The 20475-nt window shown below is 45.3% G+C and overlaps 1 protein-coding gene across 3 annotated transcripts in view; it reads left to right on the top strand.

The window, feature by feature from the left end:
- Positions 1 to 3711: 3711 nt before the first annotated feature.
- Positions 3712 to 20475, top strand: part of Ankrd50 (ankyrin repeat domain containing 50) — a 39088-nt gene continuing 22324 nt past the window's right edge. Inside the window, exons 1-2 of one of the 3 annotated variants that reach the window (XM_047566986.1) lie at positions 3712 to 3970; positions 4964 to 6213. In XM_047566986.1, the coding sequence (XP_047422942.1) occupies positions 5702 to 6213 (512 nt within the window). In that variant the 5' untranslated portion in view covers positions 3712 to 3970; positions 4964 to 5701. Of the gene's footprint in view, positions 3971 to 4420; positions 4872 to 4963; positions 6214 to 20475 lie in introns of those variants that run through there. The other 2 variants (XM_047566987.1, XM_047566988.1) reach the window with 2 other exon arrangements.

The raw sequence follows: 20475 nt of genomic DNA, 5'->3' as shown, positions 1-20475 counted from the left end.
GGCTGTTCCTATCATTATACTTATCATGCCAATCAAATCTTTTCTTGGTCTAGGTCTCCAGCAAGTCCAATCAACATAACTAACATAATGTATGTGTTTGTATAAACAAGACTCTTATTAATAATACTAGCATTAAAATCATCTGGGACGGGTTTGATAGATCTTGTTTTAGTTCCAGCTTCTGCCATGTTTAATAGTGTGTGAGATGACGTGAACAGTGTTCTTTAAATTTGTGGGGAAATATGAAAGATGGCCAGTGATAACTTTTTTCCTGGTCCTTTCCAAACTCAGAGTAATTAGAGTACTGTGCAGGGTGCTAGCTGAAAATAAATAAATAAATAAATGTGGCTTGATAGGAGAGGCTGGTACATTTGCACCTCAAGCTGTCCTGGGACTGGTCATAATCAGAGAAGCTCGGGAGGCTGCTGAGGCTGCTGGTACCTGGTATACCAGTCTAGCATGCTGTGGCCAGCTGCTGCCACTCTCCACATACATGAGCCCACTGGGCTGCCGCTTCTGAGGTCCACTGGTAAATGTGGAAGGTTAAATGTGAGGTTTGCCTGGAACATGTGAAATAGAGTTCGTTTTGCCTGCATTGGAGCAGGTGAAAAATATGCTGAATGCTTTTGTACCGTGAACAGAGTTCTTCACATTGTAGTCCAATCTGAAAGCCTGCTGGTGACGACTCCTTAGCATTATTTTGTAAATAAACCTATAGGACCTACTAGTTAACTGGAGGACTAACATGCATCCTCTACATTTTCATGGCATTTTGTTCAAAATCACTGAAACTCTAAAATCAGAGTATTCACCTTCAGCAGCTTTTAAGTATTATAATGCTTGAAAACAGACCTTATGAATAAATTGCAATTTATCTATGTGAAACAAAAAAATCGGTGTACTCTATGAAAAGAGCACAAACTTCACAAAAGACCTAATTTTGAAATTTATAATTGTGCTTTGGAATACTTCGACTTGTGGGGAGAATCTTGATGGAGCTGCTGCTTCTAATTGGATAAAACTCTATTTGGGGCTGGGGATGTCGCTCAGTGGTAGAAAGCCAGCATACACGGGGCCTCAGGTTCCATCAGCAGCCCTGCAACAACACAAAAAGCTATATTTTGTACACGAATACATTAAAATTGAGATGTCAAGTGGTTCAGTCCACAAATTGCTTAAAATCATCAAAGAAAACATAAATTTAAAATATATGATGAGCTTCCTCTTGTAAAAACATTTGTTCAAGTACATAACTGAGTGGATTTCTTTTTTAAAAAAGACAATTTCTAGGAAACGATTTGGGCTGCAAAATTGTACTTTTCAGTATAAAGAAATCAGAATTGAGAATATATTTTATTAAGCAGAGTTTGCTTTGAACTTAGTAGGTATCTTATTATAAACAGAAAATTTTCAATTTAAGATATTATATTCTGTAGAGAAGCAGTAGTTGATAGTGTAACTTCAAACTTAGGCAACTGTTAAGATAATTTTATAAATAAAAATAGAAAAACCATATGGAAAAAAAAGCATTTTTCAGAAAAATACCAGTACCTACAGTTGGAGAAAATGATGACTAAGAAATTGATTAAACCATGTGAATAGTACCAGGTGTAGGAACTCTGCTCATGCTATTTTTAGCACGTAGGTAATGAATAAAAAGAAGTATTATAAAAATTTATTAAAGTTTTTCTATTGAGAAAGAAAAAGGCAATAAAAATGAAATGTATTTGAAATGAACTTTAAAGTGAAAAATCAACATTCTAGATGGTTCTGAAGATCATTAACTGCTTAGTTGTAGCTGATGTCACTGGGAACAGTATTCCATTCTGGGGGTTAGTTATCATTAGAAAGGTCCACCAAACCAAGTTTCTGGAATTTCCCTGTCAGCTAGAAACTATTTTAATTATCACACTAGCAAGTGGCTTAATGGAGATGATAATGTGATATACGTTTTTAACATTTAAAATTTTCTCTAACCATATAACTTGACAACTATGAAACTGGAGTCATTCCGTGTGGCATGGCAAACTAAGTCCTCATTAAAACTGCTTAAGCAGATAAAACTACACTGAAATCTGGCTCCAGTTAGAATGGCAGCCATCAAGAATACAAATAGTAATACATGATGGGGATGATGTGGAGAAAAAGGAACACTTTTACACTGTTGGTGGGACTGTAAATTCGTACAACCACTATGGAAATTAGTATGAAAGTTCCTCAAAAGTCTTGGCATGGAGCCACCATACAACCCAGCTAACCCACTCCATAGTATTTATCCTACAGAATTAAAGTCATACAACAGTCATAGATGCATACCCAGGTTCATAGCAGCGAAATTCACAATTGCCAAACTATGGAACCGGTAAAGAAAACGTGGTATGTATACACAATGGAGTTCTATTCAGCCATGAAGAAAAATGAAATTAGGGCATTGATGGAAAATGAATGGAACTTGAGAACATTAGGTTAAATGAAATAAGCCAAGCTCAGATCAAGGGTGTTATGTTTTCAAAAATGTGAAAGCTAGAGAAGAAAAAGGAAAATAAAGGTGTCTGTTGGAGAGGGGGAGATTTCACGTAAATCTGTAAATTGAAGAGATATCAGTTGGTAGAGTAGAGGCACCAAGGGGATAGACAGGACAAATACTGGGAAATACTACAGGTCAAATCATGTTACATCGTGTGCAGTACCAGTAAAAATATGAAAAAATAAACTAACTCATAATTCATAGCTTTAAAAAATCAATTTTCACCTAATTATGGAAAAACTAAACTTTACTGTCATCTTGGTTGTGTTCTGAAAGAGAACCACCAAATTCAGGGTACAGGGATCAGGGTTGGCCACTGCGCCTCAGGCCAGGGTCAAGCCCGGGAAGGGCGGGCAGACTGCTGGCCCTGCTCCTACTTAAGTATGCTCGCTGCACTCCACCGTCCCTCAACCAGGGAGGCCGGCTCGGGACTTTGGGAAACACCGGGAAACAGGAGAGCGAACTCTTCATTGCAGCACATACGGTAAAAATAACGAAGGCACTCGGCGTGCCACTCCCTCGGTGGTCACCACACCTCTCTTCCCAGCAGAATTCCGGGATCTAACCACCGCCGCGCGTCCGGACCCCGGCAAGGGGCAGGCGGTGCGGCCCCGGAGCGTCCCGAATAGGCGGGCGGCGGAGGCGGCCCCACTCGGCCGGTCCCTCGGGGTCCCCGACTGGGAAGCATCCCGCACTTCCGTGACGGTAAGGCGACCAGGCCCGCAAGGGGCGGCCGGCGGAGCGCCCTCGGAGGCGCGCGGCCAGGGAGGGACGCGGCCGGGAGGACAAAGACATGCTCGCGGCCGAGGGAGGCGGCGACTACTGAGAGCAGGGGCCGCGAGAACGCACCCCCGCCCCGTCCTCCGCCCCCCGTGGAAAGGCGGAGCGCCGATGCCAGCCACGAAAAGCACCCCCACCGAGCAGCAGCGGGCCCCAGGCAGCAGCGCACGCCCGGGCACGGGCCGCGAGGGAGGCGAGGAAAGGCCCTGGGGGCGGGGCCTGTCCCAAGGGGGCGGGGCCTGCCCGGGCCAGTGAAGCGAACTGGGGTGCGGGGGCGGGGCTTATGCCGGCGGGTAAGGAAGGGCCAGCGGCGGGGGCGGGGCCTGAGCGGGCCGGTGAAGAAAGGCCGGCGGCGGGGGCGGTCCTCGAGGGGCGGGGCCTCACGGGCGGGGCGGAGCCGGCGGGCCCGGCTGCCTGAGACAGTCGCTGCCCTGACCGCGGCGGTGGCGGCGGCTGGCCGGTGGGGGTTGGGAGCAGCGCGGCCGGGCTGCTGGGGCAGCTGGAGCTGGCAGTCGCCGGGAGCCAAGAGGCGGATCTGCAGCTGGGAGCGCGCCCCAGGCCGGCGGAGGAGGCGGCTGCAGTCGGATCCGGGAGCGCTGCTGGCGGCGTCTTCTCGCGCAGCAAGTGCCTGAGGCTGAGGCGGCGGCGGCGGCGGGGGCCGAGGTACCGAGGGGCGGCGGCGGCGGCGGGAGCGAGGCCCGGCCTCGGTCGGCAGCGCGCGGCTGCGGCGGGGCTGTTCGCCACCCGCCTCTCCGCCGCGACCAGCCCGGCTCCGTCTCGCCCCGCGCCGCGGGCAGGGTGGGGCGGGGGCGCCGCGCGGGACCCCGGCCGCGGCCCCCTCCCTGCGGGGACACACCCCGGTGGCGGGGCGGGGCGGCGCGGGCGTGCCGGCCGCGCGGGGACCGCGGTGCGGGACCGCGGCCTCTGCCGGGCGCCGCAGCCTCGGCGGTCGGGCGCCGGGCCCGGGGCCCCTTTTGTCTCCCGGAGGAGCTGGACTGCGGCTGCCCCGGCGCCGGAGCCTCTGCCCCGCGCCCTCCTCCGCGGGAGGAGCTCCGGCAGCCCGAAGTGGGAGGTGGCGGTCCGGACCCCCGTCCTGCACGTCCGTCCTTGGTGCAGCGGGAGAAAGGATTCGCGTCGTGTTGGTTTGATTTGCCATCCGTGGAAGAAATCTTCGCCTTTCCTTCTTCATTAACCAGTTCCCCTCCAGCCGCAACCCGGTGTTCTTTCCCTAGATTTTGCAAACTATCAACAAAGAAGTGTGGCGAGTCCAGCAGACAGTCCTTGACTGCCTGTGCTGTGCGGGTTGATAGAGCTTCCTTGGAGGCGCTGTTCTACCAAGCTAGCCTGAAAGAGCCTTTTGGCCAAAATGAAGGGTGTTGCTGCATGTGCATAAAGTATCTTTTCCTCCCTTTGTAGGGTGAAAAGGTTTCAAATATTGAGATTAAATTATTAAAATCTGGCTGGGTATCATGACCATAGGAGAAAAAAAATACAATAGGGAAATAGAACGATTATCTTTGGGGAGGGAGTTATTGTCCAACTTTTCGAAAGTGCCAGAGATGAGGTATGTGGATTTTGAGATTAACTGGTAAAGTGTAAATAAGCTTTTAACATAAGATATTTTGCACTAAGCTATTTTTGTTTGTTTCATTTTAGTTACTTACGGAAATTGTTGATTACCTGGACATCTTAAGACCCAGGAACCAGTTTATTAGGAATCTGCTGTCTTGAAAAATGCAGTTTATGAAGGCTTTGGATTAAGAAGGTGTAAACAGTGGTTTGTCATTTCTGCCACATAAGAGACTAATCTGAAACACCTCCCTGGCAGTTGCCCAGATGCCTGAAACTGTCAAGAACTAGTACTTGGAGTGATCATCCTTCAACAAGTAATGCAGAACTACCTATGTAGTATATAAATGTTATTTCTTTGGTGACATTTAAGATAATGGACAGCTTTTCTACATCTAATTTTCAGGCGAAAAATTAATACATGGAGTCTGGAGAAGCATTTGTTATAAATTGAAAGATTGGGTTTTCTCTTTTAAGTTTTCCAGATGTATTGTCTCATCTGTATGCTTGAAATCTCTACAATCACATAAACTCCAGATATAACGATGGAGCCATATGACCCATCAAGATATAGGAAAAGTGTTGGCGAGCTTTGGAACCAGTTATTTTTGTGTCTTTTCAGCAATTAAACTAATATATTCTTTGCTAATCGAGAATATGGAACCAAATACAGTCATGCATATTGTGTTGACAAATTGTGGCTGTTGAATTTTTCTGTAACTGGTTACTCTTGTCATTCAAAGTCGACGTAATATGTCCAAATGGATATAAAGACTGTGTTGGTGTACCTAGCTTCTAGCCAATGTTGAAGATAAAAAATCTATTATGACTAATCCTTGGGAAGAGAAAGTCTGCAAAATGGCTCAAACGAGTTTACTGCAAGGGAAGCAGTTTTACTGTAGGGAGTGGGTTTTCCACAAGCTTCAGCATTGCCTCCAGGAGAAAACCAGCTGCTGTAGTAGTGCTGTCAACACACCGTCCCTTGTGATGAATTCTGGGAATAATGCTGGTGCCGTCTCAGGAAAGGCAGCCGCCTGGGGTGTGTTGTTGGTAGGAGGACCTGGCAGTGGCAAGACAGCCCTGTGCACTGAACTCTTATGGCCAAGTTCACCCACAAGCTTGCAGAGAGGTTTACATCGCCAGGCTTTGGCCTTTCATTTTTGCAAAGCCCAGGACTCTGACACTTTGTGTGTGGGAGGGTTCGTTAGGGGCCTGGTTGCCCAGATCTGCCGCAGTGGACTACTCCAAGGATATGAGGACAAGCTACGAGATCCAGCAGTTCAAAGCCTCTTGCAGCCTGGAGAATGTGAGAGGAACCCAGCAGAAGCATTCAAAAGGTAACAGTAAAGAATGTCATGGTGTTTGGGTTTCTGTGTGACAATTAGTGATTTTCAGCTAGGATTTTTTTGTTTTGTTTTAACTCTGTGAGATATCTTTCCTAGTGCTGTGCAATTGGGCTTCATCAGTGGTTGTGAGAACAACTGTTTATTTTAGTATGGGAAGAAACAGAACTTTATATTGCCCAGTATGTGGATTAAAAGTAAGTCTTCACTGTACTTGTTTAATAACAGAATGTTCCCTTTCTAACAGTAACTGTCCGTAGTAAGGGGAGTCTGTTCTTATGATAGAGAGGAACAGTTAGCTGCCTGGACACCAGGCCGTATTTTCAGGAAGGATCAACTATACCAAGAGCTGAAGTAGAGGAACTCCCAGTGTAGAAGCTAGTACCTTTTTGTTTACAGTGTATTTTTTCTTTAAATGAAAATTTCTCCTTAACAGACATCATTGGCATTGAGAATCTAAAGAAAATTTGTTAATGTGGTTTTGGGATTATTCCCCTATTAACTAATTGAAGAGTTGAATGATAAGTTTATGTGATGTTTATAAAATAGTGAAAATTTGGAATTACTTTAGTGCTCTTAATGAGTAGTGCAGAGAGCACTTTCCCCCAAATTTTAGTGAAGTGTTTTTTCATGGTAGGTGGACTGATCCAAGTGAGCAAGTTGCTTTTCAGAATGGCTGCAGATTCAGAATCTGTTCAAGAAAGCGTAACTCCTTGAAAATAAAACTTTTCACCTGTCACTTCTGTGCTCATTATAATTGTTACTCTGGGCCTGCTGTTGCCTCATTTCTACTTGAGTGACTCATTCTACATTGAGTGACTCTCCCCACATTAACTAGGCTTTGGCAGGATTAAAGTTGCGCCCCAAGGATGATGGTTGCCCTATGCACTGGGGCTGGTATGAGTGTGTCTCTGGACGGGCTTCGAGCGGGATTTGAATAGCTCTGAAAAGGGCGATTCTTACTTTATGATATCCTCAAATCTAGTGTCATGAAATCTATAAATTTTGAAGGTACATCGATAATATTTAATAATTGTAGCAAACAATATGTGTTAGTCATTGTTCTAAGAGTTTTACAAATGTTAAACCATTTCATTTTCATAATATTCCTGTGAGGTTATTCCCATTTACAGATGAGGAAACTGAGGGGTAGAAAGTGTCAGTCAACTGTCCAGGCTAGTGAGTGGCATTTGAAGTATATCTCTACATGTTTGTAGTAATGGGATTCTTTTAAGGCCTCGATGGAAAGAGGAGTGAGTTAGGAGTTTGTGCGCAGTGAGGTTGGAGAGCAAGGGCTGGCCGTGTGGCTTGAGTGCAGTTTTCAGATAAACCCAAATAAATGGTAGTGGTGCTGCGGGCGAAGAGTTAGGGATAGTGGTGTAGAACTGAAACTTGGGAGAGTTGTTAAAGCCAGTCAGAGAGTCTTGCTTTTGAGACAGGTGAGGCTCTTGTAGGCCTTTTAATCTGTCAAGCCATCCAGTAGAAGTCAGGGTGTATCTTTTGGTCACCAAAATCAGGCTTAAGACTGTGACGTCATTCACCAATGAGGATATCTGAGTTAATGCCTGTGGCACAGAGTGAGATGCCGGGTGTGATGGAGAGCGTCCAGTATGGAACCACTGTGTACTGAACCAGCACGGAGTCTTGCATACGCAAGTTTCCCTTTTAGGAGTCTCTACACAAAAACAACTCCTTTATTACATTTTCTGAAGATAACCATCAATAGCTAAAGAAATGAGTTTTAATCTCTTTGTCAATCAGTAAGTTCATGAATTATTTGGATGACACCTAAAACAATTACTTTCAAAGAATTTAAGAAGATACTAATTATCTAAATTATATGATTTTATAGTTTATTGGAATTCATATATAAATTTCTAATCCCTAAATGTTTAAAATCCTGGTAACTGTATTTTTTGATGTTCTAATCCTTAAGCAGACCTTTCACTATAGTATCATTGATTTTTCTGAAAGAAATTTTTCTCTTACTTGGATGTTCCTCATATTATCTTTTCCATGTGATTTACAGTTATTAACTAATCGAAGGGAAGGAAGGAGCAATTAGAGCTGTGTGTAAAAACCACACCAGCAGTGCTTTCCTGATTGACAGTAGGTGCTATTCTTGATAATGGGTGCTAATCACTTTGTCTTTCCAACCTATATATTGTATGTCTACACTTGCTGGCCCTTCTTCCATATTAACTAGCACAAAGTCCCTCAACAGATGCTGCCCATCCATCCTGGGCTTCTCACCCTCCAGAATGGTGAGCTGAATAAACCTCTCTTGTTTACAAATTTCCCAGTCTCTGGTATTTTGTTGTAGCAGCAGAGAGTGGACTGAGTCAACTGGCTTCTTAAATAGGTCCTTCAGAGAATTTTAATAAGAATATATTCTATGAGGGCATGGATAGTTGTAATTTAATAAGCAGACCATGAGGCAAAGGACCATGGTTTTCAAGAAGTTGTATTTTGAGGGGATAGAAGTAGCTGTGTGATATGAAATATAAATATAAGCAAAGATGTGCAAAATATGTTTTTTTCACTTTTGACAAAAACAAAGTCCAAAACCAGCTTTTATATTGTTACTTTCTTAACATTAAAATTGGATTATGTCGATAGTTCCACATAGTCATGTGAAACAATTTACGAGTAATAAGAAATTGAAAAAGAAAAAAACTGGTATTCACAGATCCACAAAGCCAGGGAACTTTGAGAGAAGTGATTTAGTAATAGATGCTTTTTAAGCCACTTATCTTTTCTTCAGTTTTTCTTCCTAATTTTTTCCTTATATTTTACTCTTAATAATACTAGATGAAACATGTAATTTTGTATCCTAACTTCTTACATGAAATGAATGACATTAAGTACCAATTTATTGAAATCAGTTTTTCTTCATAACAAAGGAAAGGGGAAGGGATTTCATATTAATCTACTTCCATACTGTCATGTTTCCTTCTGACTTGACGTGCACGGTCTGTTGTTTCTTAGATTTAGTTGTCATGAAATTTGTTTTAACATCATTAATTCTTTCTTTTAATTTTGTTTATTTGTTGATGGACCTTTATTTTCTTTATTTATATTTGGTGCTGAGGATGAACCCAGAGCCTCACGCCTGCCAGGCAAGCGCTCCGCCACTGAGCCGCAGCCCCAGCTCCTGGCATCTTCCATCTTGCCAGCATACATTGAGAGCAAGCGCTGTGGTGCTCAGCACGGTTCAGCGGAGCTGCGTTGAGACCCTTCAGCACGTTAGGTTGAGTCCCGGGAGATAAAGCAGTGAGCAGAACAGGCAGAGCGCCTGCCTCCATGGAGCTTGAGTTCCGATTTCCACAGAGCGGAGTCGAGGGAAGTACTTGAAGTGTTCGTGCAGCACATGGACATTTTAATGTGAGTGGAATCATGTGCTCTGCTGAAGGGACTCACGCATGAAGACACAGTACTTTCTCATTTTGCTTTTTTATTGTATTTTTAACTAATCGTGGAGTTTTACGATTTTTTTATCTGTTATTATTGGAACTAAGTTGATAATGGTTGTGTTTTTCCTTCATCTGAGAACCAAAGGCTGCTTTCTTTCATCCGTGCTTCCCCTTTCGGCTTCCTTTAGGAGACTTTGTGTACTCTGTGTTGAACGGGCCTCTTCTAGAGCTGCGGAGAGGAGGCGTTTCCTCCAGTCCTGTATCTGCAAAGTGCACCCAGGATGGAGTGTCCGAGGAGGCCGGGCGGGAGGGCTGTGGGGCGCAGGTCTGGCTGGTGCTCCTGGTGAGCCTTCCTCTCGTGGGCCGTGGGCCTGAACCCTGGGGTCTTTGTGGAGAGGCGGCTGGTACCGTGCTGGTGCAGTCCTGGTCATGTCAGTCCCCGCGGCTTTCTCAGGCTGACCATGTGCAGGAGCAAGTCTTCTGTATGTGGCATGGCTTCCTGTGGAATAGGAAGAGTGTCTCGGGCACCACAGATTAAGCGTAGACAGAAGGAAACCGTGATGAAAACCTGAGATCAGGGGTCTGGGTTTGGAGAGCTCAGCAGAAAACTTGTATCCGTGGTGGAAGGCAGCATATCTTGGTAGAAAGATTGCAAACTGGGAGACCGACCCTGACGCTGGTTGTTGTGTCAGGTAAGAGTCCCTCGATGATGGAGCATTCTTGCCCATCTTTTCAGTCGTTTCTGGAGCATGTAGGATTCTTCATTTACCTCCCTCTCGACTTTACCTTGAGTTGTGGTTATTTATGTGTGTCTCTTATCTTTTCTGGTAGGCATGTGCTCCTTCATGACATTATTCAGGACTGATGAATTTTTTATATTCACCGTCGGGTTTGGTGTGGCACTTTGCCTATCATAATGCCAGCTGTCTTCTGAGCGAGTGCTCAGCACACAATGCTGCTGCCCATCTAGACTGTTGCAGTCTTGCTGAAAGAAGGGCCAGGCTCTTAATAAGAGAAACAGAGATATTTTATTTTTTAGGTCAGTTTTAAATGCAGACCAGCCTGGTATAGTGATTAATTTATTAACCCGCCGTCTGCTGTGCAGCACGTGTGAGAATGGCGTCAGTCTAGGGAGCCGTCAGTGGCCATTCGCTCTCTCCTGTCTCAGCTGGCTCCAGTGTTCTTGGCACACTCCACAAAGGGACCCAGAGCAGGAGGGCCGCTGCCTTCTTGTCTCACCTGGGAGTGTCTTCTCCACGCAGTGTTCTACTTCCCTACTGTCTTGTGCAACTAGTCCCATTTCAGATGGCCATCATGATCCATTCTCAAACACGGTCACATTTAAAGATCACTGAGAAGAGTCGGGACTGTCCAAATTTAAAATAAAGCAAATCTACCAAGATATTTTCATAAACACAATCTTACACTTTTCCGAGTCAGATCATTTTTCGTCGTCTTCTTGTTTGTGACCTTGAGCTGTGCCCTGTGTGCTTCTCGTGGCCTTCCATTCATTCCAGGCCTCCCGCTGCCCTCCCTCCAGGCCTTCCTCTCCACCCGGCTGGTTCTCCTGTGCCTCACAGAGAAGTGCCGCCTGCTTTGTGCCGGGTGCTCTTGGCCACTGCTGGCCGTCCTGGCCTCTCGCCACCTCTGCTGTGGCGGCACACGCTTCGGCCCTCCGCGTGTGTCTGCTCAGGGCCACGCTCTCCTCTCCGCACTCCTCTGCTTTTATTTGCTTTGGATAAGTCAGGATTTTTGTGTGTTTGTTTAGGCCAGAGAGAATACATGGTGCACTACAAGTTCAGTGTATGTTCTGCCCGGCTTAGAAAATTTCACACACATACCCAGATTTTTGTTTGTTCTTGGGACAAAAAAATAGAAAGTCAATAGTGGATTCTTACTCCCCTGAAGTGGGTCAGCGGCTGCCTGTGTGGGGGCCTCGTGCTGATCTGAACCAGGTCCCCACCCTGCTTTATTTATACAAAGATCACTTGGTTTATTTCCCTGTGTCCGCCTGGCTCCTGGGGGCATTTTCAAACACACCATGCTTCTTAGTCTTCTGAAAAAAGAAGCAGCACTCTTTCTCCTCAGAGTGGCTGTAGGTTGCCTTGAGTTTGTGCTGGGAGTGCAGGCTCCTCCTCCTCCCTGTTTCCTGCTTCTCCTGAGCCTCCTGAAATCCACATTTGCAGCAGGAGGCTATGCACTGTTGCCACTGCGCTCTGCTCTGTCTTTGGCTCCCATGCTGTATTTTGGAACTTTTTTCATTATTTGAACATTCTTCCTTTGAGACGCCCTGCAGACTCTATGCCTACTGGCTCCTCCTCTGAGTTCTCCCAGGGTAGCCCCATGGGCTCCACTAGCTCTTCTCCCTTTGCGTACCCCTACGTTATTTTCTTTCATGGCTCCCAGTGTCCACATTAATACGACAGCGATCTGATCTGCACCAAAGCCTCTGTCTGTTCTCAGTAGCATCTCTCTTTCCACACAGCTGCCCTTTCTCACCCTGGTGTGTCCAGACATGCTTCTCTTCCAGTATTTCTGTTCATTCATTTCTTAAATCCTCAGTGCCGGCCACGTGCCAGATGCACGCTAAGCATCAGGGCTGAAGTGGTGAGCCAAGTAGGGCACCCAGTCAAGTGGGAGGAAGAGATCGTCAAAAATAACGGAGAAGGCGTGTTTGGTGCGTGCCATGAAGGAAGCACAGGCATGAGGGGAGAGCACGTGATGAGACGCTCCTTCAGCTCTGGAACGCAGGGAAAGCTGACGCTTTGGAAGTTCTCCCATCATGGCTCCATTTCGGTGATCTTAAGACAGCGGTACCGCCCCACCCTGCAGGCTGATGGAGAGGCAGACTCTCCATCTCCTGACTCAGACTCTGCCTTCTAACTGGACCCTAATGTCCTTGAAATTGAGAGGCACTACCCTAGGCAGGATTCTGGCATTTTCTTTGACTATCTCCTATTGTACTACTCTCATCTTTTTCATGGAATGTTTCTTGAATTCTCTTACCATAATTTAGAATTTTCAGCCATCTTCTCCTGGTTGGTCTGTTTGGTTCCTCTGCACACAGGTGTCCAGTGCCTTCAGGTCATTCCTCTAAGCCCGTGGTAATCTACATGACAAATTCAGATTTCTGTGTTTAGTGTTTAAAACTCTTGATGATGCAGTTCTGCCTCATCTAAGGCGCATGGTGGAGTGAAAAGCACCCAGAAAAACCACTCTGGAAGTGGGAACTCACACAAGAGATTTCATTAGACAGACGAGCAGTGTCTGCCCTTGGGGGGGAGGAAGAAAGGGGGACAGAGAGGGAGAAAGAAAGAGAAAGAGAAAGAGAGAAAGAGGGAAAGAGAGAAAATGAATGAATGGCAGGGAGCTTCAAATTTAGGGGATGATGGGGCTAATTGCTGATGAGGAAGTTCTGGGCTAGGGATCAGGCCAATGGCTGCCCAGCACAGGCTGCCAGCAGTCCAATGTCTGGCTAGGGTCGCAGATGACAGCTGTTTTGTAAGATGGGAGCGGGAGGACCAGGTGCAGCGAAGGGGTGGGGTGCTGTCATCCCGCTTGCCTTCCCCTCAGGCTGCCCTGCGCCCGCCGCCCAGGAGGGAGCCTGCAAGGTTGTAGGTGCGCTTGTCATAGGCAGCCCAAGGCCCGAGGTGAGGGCCCAACTGCAGGGCAAACCTGGTACCCGCCTCTGCCGCCTGCAGCCTGCTGCCTGCAGCCTGCCACCTGCCATGGGGAGCAAAACCTGGAGGATCCACACGGACAGAATGCTGTGTCCACCCACTGGGCAGCCAACCGAGTTAGCGGCCTTTGCAGCTATATATTGTACATAGCATGTTTCCATAACCTCAGCATCTTAAACACGTTTATTCTTTTAAGAAATATTTTCTAAGCATACAAAACAATGATGAACTCAGGGATATGGACAAGTAAGCATATTCTTATTTTTCTTAATGTTTAGTAAGAGCATCATATACTAAGAATATGGAACGTTTGTTATATTACAGATTTTTAGAATTGTTGTTAGCCTTTTACTTTGTGTTGATTGATTTTGCTTTTTTTTAATTTTATGAAATAAAATTGTTTAATTTTATGAATTAAAATAAGTGAATACTTACTTTCTTCGAAGTGTGTTCTGGTTGGTTATCATCTTTACTCTCTATTGGTCTCATTGGTATCTTTCGACTTTATCATTTTCTTTTAAATTTCAAGCCAGTTTCTCTACCCTGTCATCCCAATCTCATAGAGTCCTAACGTCATTTTCTTTCTGGTATACACACGTCATGATTTGACACACTGACACTGTGGTGGGCTGAGTTCTGCCTGTGTCCTTTGTCCCTCTGAGTACCCATGGTCTTTGTCCTGGTGTCACAGGTCCTTCCACTGAAGAAGTGATTGTCCCTTACCATGGGATTTTGACTCAGCCATGAGGTCTACCTTGGCCAGTGGGATGTGAGCAAAAATGACCCAAACAGGGAATTAAAGTGGGATTGTCCTCCTGGGCTTCTGCCATATCTCCACAAGAACCTAACCAGAATGATGAGATGGTCCCAGGATGAGGACAGAGGTGGGGAGGGACAGACCACTGCAGCTTGAGTCCAGGCACCCTGACAGAACAATGTTTGAGTTTTGGTACTTTGCTATAACTTTAAGACAATAGCTAAAACACAAGCCTAAGAAAATAATCTTTGAAAGAAGTCATTGTTTTTCATTAAAAAACCAGGAGTCACTGTTGATTACTGAGGGTCACCACCCCTGCCCCGGCCCTGGCCCTGTCTCTCCTCCCCTCCACTGTTGCTGCCACCCGTTTGCTGCCTGCAGGACCGCAGTAGTGGCCTCCTAGCCTGCCTTCCTGATGCCCGTCCCTCTGTCTTACAGAGCAGTCCAAGCATCGGACCCTGCCTGAGTCCCTCGCAGTCTGCCCTCGCCTGGCCTTCCCCTTGCCCTGCCCAACTTGTGCCCCCGCTCCCAGCCCTCCCACGCGGCCCTACTACCCTCCTGAAGGAGGTGGGCTGGCCACGGCCATCTGTCTGGCTGCCGCCTGTGTGGCTGAGGTGCCCTCTGCAGGGCTGCCCCGCGCTCTCCCTCTCCACTGAGCATTTTGGAATCTTCCCGTCCCCAGTTCACACCATCCCACTTTGTTTCCTTTATTTCTGAAATTTTCGGTGTCTCTCTTGATCGGGGTTTATTTTGCACGTTCTCTCTTACTAGACTCTCTGCCTGCCTATGGGAAGGAGCAGAGTGAGCGCCTACTTTATCCTCCTGTGTCCTTAGGGCCTAGGGACTCAATAACTCCTCCTTGAGTTAATGCATAACTACTTATTTTAATTTAAAACATTGTCATTTTGGTCAGTAAGTTGTACAGCTTTAATCATGTCTGTCTTTTTCATCTGTGTTTTTTTTTTTTTGTGTGTGTGTGTGTGGAGAAATTTAAATATATATATATTATATAGATAGATTATATAGTTATGGATAAAAGGATCTGTTTTAAAACAGTACTTTTAGTTATTTTAGTTATATCTTTTCAACTAGTGTTGACATTCCCTTTTATTAACTCTGAAATCTTTTCTTAAGGGCATCAGATTTATGTAATGTGATGGAGTCCTCTGAGGTTATATTTTACCTCTTCATAAACCCATAATTTCATCTGTGGGGTTCCTATTTTGAAATATTGTCAGTAAAAATTCATATTCATTTGAAAGAAGAAAAACTTGTTAGGTTGACTCTCAGATGATGCATGTATGAAGTTGCTGCTTAGTGAGAGAAATAGCTTGCACCCAGTGGACCTCAGGGAGTCCACAGGGAAAATTAGTGGCACCAAAGGAAGTACATGGTTGGAGAAAAGGAATTTGTGGGGCAAGTGATAGATTCCCCAGCCCCATGTGTTCTGGTTATTTAGTGAAGTCAGTAGAAAAGCAAACACATATACCCGCTCACTTTTTGCCATATTTGCTTCAAATCTGTGTTTGTTTTGCCTTAAAGAAAACCATCCACACTTCTAGCAGCCCTGTGTGTCCCTTCCTACACCCGGAACAGCCATAGGTGAGCACCCCTGTGGATTTGCTTTTTAGCCACGTGGGTTGGCCAGAAAGGGAGATGTGCAGATAGGTGTCGTCAGTTTTTACTCTCTGGCCGTGCTTTTCAAGTGTGCTTGGTTCTAGATACCCTTTAAACTCTACAATTAATTGAGGATTCCAAAGAGCTGTTGTTTATGTAGGTTACGTCTATCAGTATTAGCTGCACTTGAGACTTAAATTGATAATTTTTAAAAATATGTTTGAATATATTTAATGATAATAGTAAAAACTAGTCTACGCTAACGTAAATAGCATTCTGATGAATATCGTCCAAGACAGAAATAATCGGGGGAACCAAAAACTAAAAACCAACACTTAAAAGAGTGACTTTTACATCTTTGCAAATCATTTTAAATATTAGGCCTAAAGGACAGCGGCCTTATCACCTCTGCTTCTACATGTGGCCTCTTAAAACCCCACCATGTCCTTGGGAGATAAGTGAAAACAAATCTCAGTTTTTCTGGAATGATCCTGAGGCCTAGGGCCCCAAGGCATCCCCAAGCCACACTGAAAACTGCCCTCGTGTGTGGATGGTACTGTGCTCCTGGAGTCTCCCCGCAGCATCTTCTGCGCAGCACTGTCCTTCTGGGTGTGTCCTGTTGCATGGGGCCAGTGATTGACATCAACTGGTGCGCTGAGTGGAATTCCATCCTGTGCACCGTAATTCAGTTTTCTGTTGTCGTGTTGTTACCCAGCTCCCTTACCTTATGAAGCAGCGCTGTGCTGCTGAGAACACTCGCGAGTCTCCTTGCGAGTCTGTACTAGGAGTAAAGTAGGGAGGGGTGCTGCAGCCTGCGTACTGGGGAGCGAAGTGGCTGGGCTGTGGGGCGTGCGTTTTCATCTTCCACTCTCTGACCTGGCCTCCAACTGCCCTGGGACATTCTGTCCATTTATGGTTCCAGTGGTGTGTATTTGAGTTTCCATTCTTCCACTGGGCCACCAGCATTTGTTGTCAGAGTTCTGTATGTTTTGAATTTCTATTTCTGTCTTCCATTGTAATCAGGATAGTGGTGAATGCATCCAGAATCCCTAACATCTAATATTAAGGGGGTTTTTGTTCTGTTATGGAATTTTCATTGCTCATTTTTTTATAGCTTCCATTTGTTGTTGGAATTCTCCATCTTTTACCCATTTATATACATGTATTTTCTCCACCATGTTAAACAGTTATTTTAACCTCTGTTAATGAAAATACCTGGGTGATTTTCAGTCTACATGGATTGTCTTTTTTTCCTGCAGATGATTAATCTCGTGTTCTTGCCTTTTTCCATCTGACAGTTTTTTAGTTGTATGTCAGACTGTTGGACAGTTATGGTTCCAGAGGATATCTTCTCCGAGAAGGCTGTCCCTCTCCCGTCTTGGCCAGGCTGCTGAGGAGCTGAGGCCAGTTTGAGCAAGCTGGGCTGGGCTCTGTCCTGGTCTTGGGAAGACCTCTGCTTCCTCTCTGCCTTGGTGTGGCGGTGTCTACCAGCTCTGATGACTTGCTGGTTCAGTTCTTCCCCAGGTGATATTAAAGTGTGGTCCCTTGACTTCCTGCCCCTTATGGCCTCAAATCCTTACACATTCCTGGAGTTTTGTGTTTAAAGCGTGCCGCCAATGGGCGCTCTCAAGTTGGCTTTAGACACACTTGGCCTGGTTTCTCAAGCTTTTAAGCACAGCCCAGAATTTAGCGAAGTCCCTTGGGGAAAAGGAACCTCGTGTTCAAGACACTTCACTTTTGCACTCTGCTCCTTAAAAGGGACATACTGACCCCTACAAACCTCACTGGCTTTGTTCCCTTGGTAGAGTCCCTCAGGGCAGGCCAGTTCCAATTCTTAGTCTGCACCTGTAGAATCAGTGTATGTCCCCATATCAACAAATGACCCCCAAGAAGAAATCATGTCATTTTGTTCCTGCTTTGCAAGAGCTCCCTCTCCGGAGTTGTAATTCTTGTTTTCTTGCTTCAACAGCCCGCTATACAAATGAAGATCTGTCGTTTCTGTCTCCTAGTTGCCGCTGGGGAGGGTGGTGCTGCAGCCCCCTGCCCTTCATCCCACAGAAGGCCTGCGAACAGTTCCCTTGACTTTGCCCATTTTACTGAACTTAGACCTTTGCTTATTAAGTTATTTCCTTTTTAGAAAGCCAATTTTGTCCCTGCTTTTATTTCTCTGAACAGTGCAAATGCATTTTGCAAGTCTTTTCCCCCGTTGGGTGGTTCCTTTTGCTTGGATATCAGCACATGCTCTGCTTCTTGCTGAGCTGTTTTATCCCACCCTCCCCACCTGTGGATCTCTGCTCTTCTTGCTGCAGGGGTTGTTGATAGCCTCACCCTTCTGTCTCCAGGTGAGGGACAATTGAGGGCCTCATGTGGGAAGGTGAAGTTCCTCCCCAAGCTGCTGCTCTGTTGGCTCCACGTTGACTCGGAGACCTTGGTAGAGTCTGTTCCATCTCCACTGCAGCCAGCGGCGCCCCAACAGGCAGATCACCATATTTTTATTTCATCTTTCATTGTGGAATCTGCCAAGCCGCTGCCCAGTGCCTAGTTTCAGACAGTGAACGCTGTTGCTGGAGGTGTGACCTGTGGTCCCTTGGCTCCCACCGGCAAGTTCCCAGGCTGCCACCGCATGCGCTGGGGCAAGCAGGCTGAAGAACGCTGCTTCTGTTCCTGACTCGTCAAGATCGTTCTTCTTTTCGGCTGTATTTTTCTTTTTTCTTTTTGTTTTCATGCTCCATATCTCTGGGCTATGTTTTAGCATAAAAATGTGAAAGTATTACAGTCCCTTGGCAAAAGTACAGGGACACATGCTACCCCACATTTTGGGCAAACCATTGACCTGATTTTAATTATCAAGTACATTTACTAGGTTCTTTGGGTTTTTCTTGTAAATTAATAGGTGATGTTTCATCCCAAACTGGTTGAAAGTACTAATTGTACTTCTTTTTCTTCTTTTCTTTTTTTATTAATTTTTTAACTTGTTCTAATTGGTATTTTGTTTCTTCTTGTTCCATATGCTTTAATTTATTGAACGAGTAATTTTGTTTCTAAGAAGATAGAATCTAAGTCTGTTTTCCAAGAGAACACAAGATAATATATTGATTAAAAGTTACTAGTACTTTAATTTTTCTGCTTCTCATCTTCAGTAGGAACTTAATTTTTTTTTTAAATTTTCGAGATTCTTCTTTTTTCTTCTCTGTATTTTTTTTATTTTTAGTGATACATGACTATTTTGGTAGAATATACATACATAAAGTGTAACTGATTCTACTAGGTTCCCACTCTTGTGGTGTATGTGATGCCGAGTTACCCCGGTTGTGATGCAAGGTTAGGGAAGTTAGGACCACTTTATTCTACTGTCCTTCCTATCCCCTCTCCCCTCCCTTCCCTTTGTTACCCTTTGTCTAGTCCAATCTATTTATCATGCTAAGTGAAATAAACAAATCCCAAAAAAACAAAGACTGAATGTTCTCTGATTTGTGGATGCTAACCCAAAACAAGGAAGGTTGGGTAGAAACTTATTTTTAAAGCCTGAGTTTTTAAAGAATGTAACAATTTGTTAAAGTGATGGGCAGCTATGTCAGCATGCACTTCCAATAATTCTAGAAAGTGCTCAGGGCTCAGGACTAACCTTCAGGGCAAGCGAACCTCACGGTGCTGGGCAAGTACTCTGCCACCGAGCTACCTGCACAGCCCCTGGATTTATAATGTTTTGATGCTAAATTTCTGCAGAAAGTAGTGACATTCAGGCCCCAGTATTCAAAGAAGATAATCTGGTATTGCTGCCTGGTGTCAGTCAATTCTCTGTCACTATAACAAATAGCTAATCAACTTGGAAAACATTTATATTAGCTCACAGTTTTTGAGACTCCAGTCCCTAATCAGGTGAACTCACTGCCTTTGGGTCTCGCCGGGGTGGGTGGTGGCACAGTAGAATTGCTCCTCACCGCCAGGTGGTGAAGGAGGTGAGGAAGGGCCAGGGTCCCACCATCTCCTTCCAAGGCCTGCCTGGTGACCTGAAGACCTCCAAGTAGGACTGCCTCTTACAGGTTCTGTCACATCCCAGTAACACCAAGTTGGGGACCTGACCTTTATCATGTGGGCCTTTGGGGAACATTTATCCCAAACACAGCCTGAGGTAATCTCATTTTTAAAAGTTCTTAAATATCAAGGTAATTGATCATGAATGTAGAAAAACGTCTAGATACTTAAAATTGAAAAGCGCTGGTGACATCTGAGGGTACCTTGGGCCAGTGGACCTTGATGACTCCGGTAGCTCGCATGGTATCCTGCAGCGGCAAGATGAAACTGGCCAGATGAATACTGTGTGTATTGAAAGTGTCTTCTGATAAATCACAGACAGCCTGTTTCCTGGTTAACTGCTGACACCTTCGTGCTTTGTCCTCGCAGGGTGGAAAAGGATGAGCTAGCTTCTGGATCTCCTTTGTAAGGTCGCTAATGTCCCATTGCTGAGCACTCCACCCTTACCACCCAGTTCCTGCCTAGAGGCTCCACCTCCTGACACCTTGGAGGTTAGGATTTGATCTGTGAATCTTGGGAAGAACACAGACTTTTGAACCATAGCTGGATGATTGTTTATGTTCCATTTTTATGTGTTCTTGAGGACAAAATAAATTAGCACATATATATTTGATTTATGAGACAAATACCTTACATCCCTCAAGAAAGCCACTGATTTAAAATAGCTACCAGTTACATCACTCTTTAAACATACTTTTCAGGGTCTGCGTGTGATTCTGTGTTTATTACTTGAGAATTTTTGTTCTTTATCCAC

This window comes from Sciurus carolinensis, chromosome 10 (genome assembly GCF_902686445.1).
Source record: "Sciurus carolinensis chromosome 10, mSciCar1.2, whole genome shotgun sequence".
In the NCBI taxonomy this organism is placed as follows: Eukaryota; Metazoa; Chordata; class Mammalia; order Rodentia; family Sciuridae; genus Sciurus; species Sciurus carolinensis.
This window is presented reverse-complemented; position numbering and strand designations above follow the sequence as displayed.